Source organism: Morone saxatilis, unplaced genomic scaffold, assembly GCF_004916995.1.
Source record: "Morone saxatilis isolate NCDOM2014 unplaced genomic scaffold, NCSU_SB_2.0 Contig2, whole genome shotgun sequence".
In the NCBI taxonomy this organism is placed as follows: domain Eukaryota; kingdom Metazoa; phylum Chordata; class Actinopteri; family Moronidae; genus Morone; species Morone saxatilis.
In genome coordinates, this window is record NW_023339762.1 from 3,667,900 (window position 1) to 3,677,885 (window position 9,986).

At 42.9% G+C, this 9,986-nt stretch overlaps 1 protein-coding gene across 1 annotated transcript in view; it reads right to left on the bottom strand.

The window, feature by feature from the left end:
- The window catches only part of LOC118330534 (homeodomain-interacting protein kinase 3-like), a 31,479-nt gene extending 21,553 nt beyond the window's left edge, over positions 1 to 9,926 (bottom strand). Inside the window, exons 1-4 of the mRNA XM_035665103.1 lie at positions 9,544 to 9,926; positions 5,517 to 6,544; positions 5,041 to 5,232; positions 4,699 to 4,880 (exon numbers count right to left, since the gene is read on the bottom strand). Of these exons, the coding sequence (XP_035520996.1) occupies positions 4,699 to 4,880; positions 5,041 to 5,232; positions 5,517 to 6,542 (1,400 nt within the window). The 5' untranslated portion in view covers positions 6,543 to 6,544; positions 9,544 to 9,926. The remainder of the gene's footprint in view (positions 1 to 4,698; positions 4,881 to 5,040; positions 5,233 to 5,516; positions 6,545 to 9,543) is intronic.
- Between the last annotated feature and the right edge of the window lie 60 nt (positions 9,927 to 9,986).

The following is a 9,986-nucleotide window of genomic DNA, read 5'->3' on the forward strand; positions in this document are numbered from 1 at the left end:
GTGTGTTTTTAAGAAGGAAAAAAAGAAATTGATTAAAATCGTAAATCGGGTTTGGTGTGAAAAAAATGGGAGATTTTATTTTTAAGCCATATCGCCCAGCCCTAACACTAACACCTTCGTGACAAAGAAAGCACACCTTGCTCAAATCTGTAAGCATGCTAAGATGATATCCATCTTTCCTTCCACCTGATCTGCTCAGCTGAATTATTCACATAGCCCAGTGCTCCATTTTCATCGTGGGAGGTGGTTTTACGTCACCAGCAACCACAGGACAGAACAGTCACCTCACCAGGCCCTGCTGTGTCATGCTACCATGGCAACAACACATTAGGGCATGACAAGCATTGAAAAGCTTCTGCCAGAGACTTCTTTCTAGAGTTATGCTTATAAAACCAATGAAGTTCAAATTACCACCTCGTAGTATTTACACAAAAAATATTCAGATGACTAAGCAAGATCTCAGGAAAAAGACTGCATCTGTTTGCTTAAGGTGAATTAAAATACTCAGGGCCCACTACAGAATAGGGCTGGATTCTGTTTGCACGGTTGTGGACTAACAAGGTTCACTGAAAGACAATGACAAATTTACAGGTAAATTAACTAAATTGTACACCATTTTGTTAGAAATGATGTGGAATGTACATTTATAAGAATCCCTCCAAGAATAGTATTTCAATATAAAAACCCGACTAACCTGAATAAGCATTCACTTGACTCTGCATCATGCAAACAGGAAGATCCAGGGATCAAAACACCACCCTACAATTACTGGACATGCTACCACCTGAGTCAGACACCCCAGTGAGTCAGAGATATCCATACACATCCAAACCAAATGATGTATGAACTTGTTAAAAAATATTACTGCTGCACAAAAAAACAATCTTTTTCATTAAAGGACATCCTGAAATCGTGCTAAAAAAGTGTAGTGTATAAAACATGCATCGCTGGCATCGAGTCAGTTAACATGAGGCTAGTCTTGCGATACCAGACGATCTGAGATCTCATTCACCTACATCTGGGGAACACTGAACACTGCAACTGCTAACAAAGGTACTTCCCTTAATTTAAGGACACCTTACGCACATGAAATGATGCTCTCTCCTCATTCTCCTCTGCATTGAAACAAACTGGAGATTTAGCAAATCACTTAATAACACAGAGAGAGTACACAACTCTACATGTCACTGCCCTAAAGACTTTGGATGGGTTCTGCAATGCAGGTTTTTTTTTTTTTTTAAAACTTCTTTTTCTTCTTCTTCTAAACTGTTTCTAAACTGAGGCAAGTAGCAGCAGCAGTGCTTCACACAGGCCCCTAACAACTCCTCATCAAAGGCAATAACTGAAACCATAAGCTGTTTTATATATACACATGCATGATCCTGTGAACAGTGAGACATATGCAAAACCTTAATTAGCATTTCTATTAATCATGAGGTTTGTGACATTTATACCATCAATGCTTGTTATGTGCCAACTGTTAGAGGCCCAATCTGTTCTTTGAGTATAGGGCAATCAGCATTTTGAGCGTCTCTCATCTGATCATTTAAAATATGGGCATGTTTTACCCTACAAGGTCCCCATGCTGGCAAACAAACCTTAAGAGGCATCAGAAAACATGAAAAACTTGGATTCTAATGTTGTCTAGCATTGGTCTGTGTATTAAAACAACTGCCAGTTCATGTGGGAGTGATGAATGCCAACCTGTATTTATAATTTTGTTTACATTTTGCTCTCAGACTGTGCCTTTAATGAGAGTGTTAAGACAAACTCAATTTTACTGCTCTTCACCGGTTTCCTGTGTCTTTAAAAACTCACTTTTGCATCAAAGCCACACTGCTGGCAATGCTACTACCTATGGTTCTGGAAAATCCAGGGAAAACCCCAGAGATGTTAAAAAAAACTCCTGCTCACTGTGGTGAGGCCAGCATTTCTTAACAGCTACACTGTTGTAACAATACAGTACAGCCATTATGCAATATGAGCACTGTGGACGAGGAGACACTGTGTCCTGCAAACCACTCTCCTGATAACCTGATGTACATACAAAATGGCAAACACACTCCCCGCTCTGAGACTCAAATTACATAATGACATAGATATGAAAATGTGGTGACATCCAGGGAATAAAATTAGCACCCGCCAAATGCAGGGTAAATGTAGAGAGAAGAGTGGTCGGTAGAAATGTTCAGTGATCTGCCACAGTCATTTTTCAGACCCTGGCAAAGTCTCCCTATGAACACAGATATTTAACTAACCAGGCTAACATAAAGGCCCATCATCGCACAAAGTAAACTACAAATCCATATATACTACCAGCTGGCCAAACCAACTCCTACACACAGTGGAAGGGAGGTAGAATGGGAGGCAAATAAATTGAAAATACAAAGGAATGGAAGTGCTGGTGTACCATTATATGCCATAAAGTTACTATGTCTGTACTATTTGAACAACTTCCCAACCCAATGGCTCTCTATTAGCTGCCAAAGGGCATAAAAATAGTTGCTTTGCTTAGTGAAAAAGAATCAAAAGAATAGACTGAAACTGTTAAAATATGGCCAGATGGGATAATGATTGTGATTTCACAGCAATATAGCTTTTTGGCTCGAGCAGGTTAACAATTTTGACACACCAATTTCCCATCCTCAGAGAACTTCTTTATCACATCTGAACTGAGTAACTGTAAGCATGTTAGGTACATTGTGTAACATACATAAAGTACCCAGCGTGGAAGCTGTTGAATGGACAGGGGCACACATATGAGCACACCCAGACACACACAGGAATGTCTGAATGTTTTTCCTGGATCTAAATGTGGGTTTTCACATACCACATTCTTCCCTGGTATTCTGTGTCCTGGGTGACCTCCCTAAAATTCAGTGCCAGCCCATTTTAACTGTGCTATGATCTCAGCGTTGCCGACGCTGCTCAAAGACAAAACACACACAAGCACACATGAACGCACACTCACACACACTTAACCAGGGCAACTGCAGAGCAAAGCCTTTATGTTATGCAACAGCTATAGCTCCACTCTCCTCCTCATCTCTGAGAGGGGGGACTAGAAAGTGGCTTGCTTTCGCAAAAATAGAGAATTTGCAGGGTTACTGCTGGCATTGTGGTGCTCTGAGGTTCATCATTTTACAAAGACGTTTGCTTCAGGACACCCACACTTTAGTTTCCTGATTTCTACAGTTGAAATAACTGAGAAAATGAAGTCCTTTCAGAGCAACAAAATCAGGACTGCATAGTGGAATGGTGGGTGTGTGCAGTGCATTAGCTACAGACATACCCAGTATGTCAGAGTATTTGTCATAGATTGCACAATGTTTGAAGAGTTTGCAATAGTTTACGCAACTTGATCAACCTTGCTTAAACTTGCTTGTAAGAGTGTAGGTGAATAAAACTGCCAGCCAAGGAGTTGTCCAGTGGTTAATGAAAAGGAAATATTCATTAAACATGTCAACTGTAACTTGTACGTGCATTGCATTTCAAATGAGAGTACATTTGTACTACAACTACTACTTTGTACAAACAGTCATTTTGTTGCTGTTGTTTGTTTTAACTACAGCAGGTCCTTAATATATTGTGTGGCATAATTACAGCTTAATTACTTAATGAAGTTATTTGGAGTTAACAATGTGTCCTGAAGATCACAATCTTTACTGTATTTCATAAGCACATTCTCTCTATCACTATAGTCTACAAGACGTGCCAAAATTTTCATGACGCTGTTCCTCATATAAACATCTCAGTTCCTCTGCATGTTATGCAAGAGCAGCGAGCAGAGTTTAGGGCGTGACGTGCTGAACACAGATCAGACATGCATGCATGCAGGCATGGGTCCAAAAATGCCTGAGTGCAGGAAAGACTGAGGGGGCAGGGCAAAGAGAAAGACAGCAGGCGAAGAGGACAAAAAGTGAAAGACAGAAACAGAAAGGGGGGAAAGGCTGTGCACGTCATGGTGCTCCCAGTGAGAGTGCGCAGGTTAACACAGAGCATTTCACATTACGTAAGAAGAGAGAAGGCCCAAACACATAAAGCTGGGGGCAAGACTTTGCTAAGCCTTGTGGGAAACAAACAGACCCACACATAAACAACTATTACCCAAGAGACTAAGACAGCTAACAATGTTGGCATATCATGATGGCAAATGACATGACATTGCACTGTCTCTATTCCTACTAAAAAATATCCTACCCTGTTGATTACATTACTGAACATTTTGTTCTATTTGAAACCAAGTTTCTTCTGAGGTGTGCATTTTTTTTCTCTTTCTTCCAACTCCTTTTTCTTTCCGTCATAACAAACCAGAAGTAAAAATGAAATACATTTAACTTTTACCCACTTAATGTGACTGTGCTTTTCCCATACAATTCCTTTTATTAGAAACATGACACTGAATCGGTAGCAATTTCCACACTGACAAATGCCAGCCTAATGATTTTGCCTGATGACAACAAATTATTTAAAAACAACTTTATTTTCATAAGTAACAGAGTAACACTAACAAAACAAATGTCAAAAATGAATAGGTATGTCAGTCAACTCAAGCCTCCACCACTGCAGCGTAACTCCATGCAGTTCTTTCAAGGTGCATGAGTAGTAAATATTCCATAACAAAGACGGGTCTATTCATTTCTGAACTTGGTGAATGATGGATTATACTGTGATTTGACTGAATGTGGTGCTCCTCACCTGTAGTATCTGGATTGCAGGTAGGTGGAACAGACTGCCTTGGAGACATGGCTGGCTGAGCCGAAGTCAATGACCTTGACTCTGTAGGGCTGTCTGCTGGGGTCCACCAGCATGATGTTCTCTGGCTTCAGGTCAGCATGGATCAAACCCAGCGACTTCAGCTTCTTTAAGGCTGTTGCAACCTGCAAACATGTACATAAATAAAGACACAGATAAGATTCTGGGCCCAAAATTGGATTTGGACATGTCAATCCTCAGCAAAACATTATCTTCTATGAGCACCTGTTTGCATTCAGGGGCATGTGTACTGTATCTGTGTATGTGACACAGATGTCATTTTACCTGCTGCAGAATAGGCCTGATGATTTTGAGTGGCAGTGGACTAAACTTGTTCTGTTTAAGGAAGTCGTAGAGGTTTTGCTCCAGCATCTCAAACACCAAGCAGGTGTGGCTGCGGTGCTGAAAGCACTCCAGAGCACGCACCACATTGTGCTCATCTGCATTCTCACTGCTCAACCGTGCCAGGATCTCCACCTGGGGGTTCAGGAACAAGTAAGAAAATAACACTGGTTGAGTTAAGAATAAAAAAGGCAGAAGAAAACTTTAGCAACAGACAGTTCTCTAGCATCAAGAAAGTGCAAACGCTGTCCCTGTTAGCCATGTTAATTAGAATGACAAAAGAAGCACTGTTCCTCTAGTCATGTGCTGCTGTGATGCCCCAACAAAATTGAAATCACAAGCAACGAGGTCACCAATATTCAGCTACAATTTCAATTAAAAACACCAAACTCACACAACAAAAATAAACAAATCCTCACCTCAATCTGTCCCTGACGTGCATAGGATGGGTGGTTCTTCAGTATTTTGACAGCCACCACTTCATTCGTTCCCCTCTTCCAGCACTTCACCACCTGGCCAAAGGTGCCCCGACCCAGAAACTCCAAGACCTCGTAACTGTTCTTCAAAGAGCACAGAAGCTCATGCTGAACTAACTGATAGTCCCCATCTGCTGATCCAGTTCTGGTCACTGGAGCTCCTGCCACCGCCTCAGTACTGCCGTTAGGCCTGATTTCGGTCCCATCCACCCCGATTCCCATGCCGGTCACGGCCTCAACCCTGCTGTGTTGAGTAGGCAGCGTCCCTACTCTGAGTGTGTCTGCATTGTTCCCTTTGCTGGTTTGCAACATGGCCACAGGGGGAGGAAGTGAAGGTAGAGCAGATACCTCCTCCACTATCTGCATGGTTCCGACGCAGTTGTTCTCCCGCGGATGTTCTCCACCTTCACCTGCCTTCTGTTCACATCTCTGGGTGGCACCTGTGTCTAGAAGGCTGACGTATCCTCCTCTTGCTTGTACTCTTCTGTTTGTGCCCACGTCCTCCTCTGCTCTGATACAGGCCCTCCTGAGTAGCCCGCAGTCCAGGCCTCCTCCTGGTGGAGTTCCAGCACTGTCTCTACAAAGCCTCACTTCCTGTGGGCCTCTGCTCTGGCCAAGAGACTCCTCAATCCCAGCTGGACCGTCCCCTTGACTCTCCCAGCTCTCCTCTCTCTGCAATCCTGCAGTCTGCAATGCCCACTCCTCCCTCTCTCCAAGCTCTGGTTCTCTGTGCAGTCTTCCTGAAGCAGCACTGGTTGAGGATGGGACAACGTTGTTGGGATAGGCAATTCCGTAGTTGACTCCGATCACATAGGTCTTGGGCGGGGGGCGGTGCTGAAAGGCTCTGCTGGTGTTATCAATGTGGTCAGCTTCGTCTTTGTGTCTGCTGGTACCACTGCTGCTGGTTCCTAAGGCACTTGTTTGAGCTGAGTGCAGGTGTGATGGGTAGACCAAGACTTGTGAGGCCATACCTAAACAACAGAAAAACACATTAAATACAGGCCACATGTGTCATATAGTATGGATATAGGATAAGGATATAGCAAAGCTGACACAATCAGGGTTTCAGACTTAAAGATTAGCATTTGTCTACATGACAGTTGAAGTGCTGACTACCTTGGAAATATTAAAAACATGCACTGTTCAAACACTCTACTAAGCAAAATCCTACGTACAGATAAGTGCTGAACTGAACTGGTTCATAGCAAAACAGCATCTTGCCATTACATCCTCTGAAGAAAGATTGCGATCTAAAGAAAGCAGCCATAAAAGCTGCCAAGCAAATACACATCTAAGCCACCATGTCAGCCTTACTGAAAAGGGGAACTGGCGTATTGTAATGGGAGATGGGGGAAGCCCGTTGCATCTCTGGCGTGTCCCTGCACGCTACACCAGAGGGTCAGTTTCACACAAAGAAGAACCGCAAAGCAAGCAGTACCCCGGGGGGAAATGATACATCATGAAGCATGATCTGTAACTCAGTGACATTTTACAAATGCACCTACACACCTGATCCCTGACTGATAAAGCTTTCTGTCAGGGATTCTACTGAAACTGTCTATGAACCGGCACATTAGTATCGTTACTGTTACTTAATGTGATGACCACCAAGAAAAGAAACTCAATCCTAACCTGCTTCAAAACCCCAATCTGACTTAATCAAATGCTGAAGTAGACTGATCCAGGGGAGCCGCTGTGAGCTGTACTGGTGGCTGATACACTTAATGGGCTTTGCGATGCTCCAGTTCAACTGATGCAGATACAATCAATGAGATCTCACTTTACCTCCACACTTTGTGAGATCTTGAAGACCAATGACGAGGTCATTAAATCTACGTTCAAAACAGCCTACAAAATGTAGTTTCTTGTTAATAATGCCCGATGTTTACTTATTTTGAATATGTTCAACCATATCTTTACGTCTACTTTTAAGAATGACTCATATCTGACATCCGAGTTTACACTCAAAACAACCCACATGCATACGTGAGTAATTTTCAGACGTCTGCCTGTCCTATGAACCCAGTCGAATCATTATCTGCATGGACAAATGACACAGAATTATCCATTCTCTCACCCTCTCCGGTAATTTGACACACAAGAGAGAGAGAGAAAGCACAGAGCTTGCAACTGAATTGTAATGACCAGAAAACTCAGATCTGTGCATTCAAACTAAAGTTTGATTTTGGCAAATATCTGATTCGTGATGCAGTTCATTGCCAAATGCCCAAACCTGAGCTAAAAATAAAAACAAAAATCAACCCCACTTGTTTTTTTCCAACTGCTAACACATTCAATACTATCTGATCAGTGTCACACATGCCAGCCATGTCCGTATGTCTGACCGACTACAGCGACAATAATCTTTTACTTTTATTATCAAACATGAACGATTTTCCAATTTCAAACTGCATTTTTGAAGTTTATTTCGGCTTTTCCTCAACATTCCTCTCCTTTCAGCGAGTCACAATGATAACAGGCAGAAAGCAGGCGGGCCGAGCAGCAACACTTCCTGAATATTTCCAAACAGAGACATAGATTGTGTCTGACTGGGTTCACACGCAGACTCAGGTGATTCCAGTTTTCAGGCTACATCACACGTTACACAAACGCACTCAAGACGCTGGCTGTCTTAAGCACAAAGTTTTGTTCGACAAGAAAGGCCTGCTGAGAGCCAGTGGCCTTCCCAGCTTCTAAAGCTGTCACACACAGGCTCAGACAGGCAGACGGGTGTGCCTCAACGTCACACACACACTTCACTTCTCATGACTTGTATGGGTGGCGAGTTTTATCACATATTCTGCTAACAGAGATTAACAACCACCGTTACGACCAAACTCTTTTTTTCAAACAAAACCTTATATGGAAAAACATACCGACCTCACTCTAGTTAGAACAGTATTGCCAGTACTAAAACTAAAACTTACTACGAATACTCTAAATAAATATAGAGAGAGTTTTTCTTGACAGAGTTTACAGACAGCACATTGGAGGGTGTGATTCAAATTTCTGCAGGCAAAAAGGAGATTTCAAGATAGCAATATTCTGCCGCCTCTACGCAGAGATCCACTTTCTTCATTCATCACCCACACCCATAACTTGATGATGCAACTGGCAAAAGTTAGCAAACGATCTACCACCATACGGCTGGTGCGGCGCAAATATCTCACCCTGTGCATGCCCAGCAGTCTCTGAGGGACACTGGCACGGACACAGCTGTGATACCTCCTGCTCTATCCTCTCACTGCCAAACGAGGTAGCCTGATCTCCCAAAAGGCTACAAGGTTCATGCCTGAAATGGAGAGCCATGACACAGAGGTGTGTGTGTGCAAGTGTATGTGTGTTTGTGTTTGTGGTGTGTTTCACCACCGTTCAGAGAATGCCAGCTGTACACGCAATTTGTTACTGATCAATCTAGGAGACAGTTAACATATGGGAGGGGTGGTGTGTGTGTGTGTTGGGGGGAAGGGCACCAACAGCCCAGACACCTGTTGAAACTTATGTTGTGAGTGACAAGCAGCTAAATAATAGGTGTGTTTTACTTTGTGGGGTAGGTGATAACTTACTCAAATGTAGTTTTCCTAACTAAACTGGCCAATCTAAACGTACTGTAAGGCAACTGTTGCGTGTTTTGTTGTCTTTTCACTTAGTAAATTCTATTTTCTATATCTTTACAAGATAACGTTAATGTAAGTACACAGTTAAAGTTGCTCAAAATCAAAACACAAACAAGTGCATGCTCGCAACAGACCCCTGAATAACTCATATTCGTCGTTAACACTAACCAATTAGCTTTCGCTGCTAGCGTTAACACTTATCTGCCAAAGGGAACAAACTCAAGTTGGCTAGCTGAACAGTTAGCAAACAAGGTAGCCATGAGTCCTTTCAACGTTAAAATGATAAAATAGACTAACACAACCGTAGCACAGAAAGCGTATTTGACAGCCAGTTTACATAAAAGGCGACATACCTTCAGTAAGACCTGTAAATCATATCACCCAGAGCGTCAAGGAACAGGCTAGCAACGAGGACCCGAACCATAGTCAAATCCTGCAACGATGCTGCTGCTGCCATCTTGTTCAACGACGAGGAGAGACCGAGCGACTTTTCACACATTTGAAGCTTCAAATAACCGAAATAACTAGCTGTTGCGAAAGCCAGCCATGACCCATGGTTTCGACAGTCGTATCGGGTTTCACTAAGCGTTGCTCTTGTCTCAATTTAGGACAAGGAGTCTGTGTTTGTAAACTTTTGCATGTTAATACGCCGCGTCCCCGACGGAGATAGCTGCTGGCTGCTAGCTGTTGCTGCTGGTTCGGTAGCTAGCTTGTTGCTTCTCCGCATGTGTGGAATGTTGGGGAGGAGAGAGAGAGAGAGAGATCACTACCTCGGTATTCAACCCAGCTGTCTTGG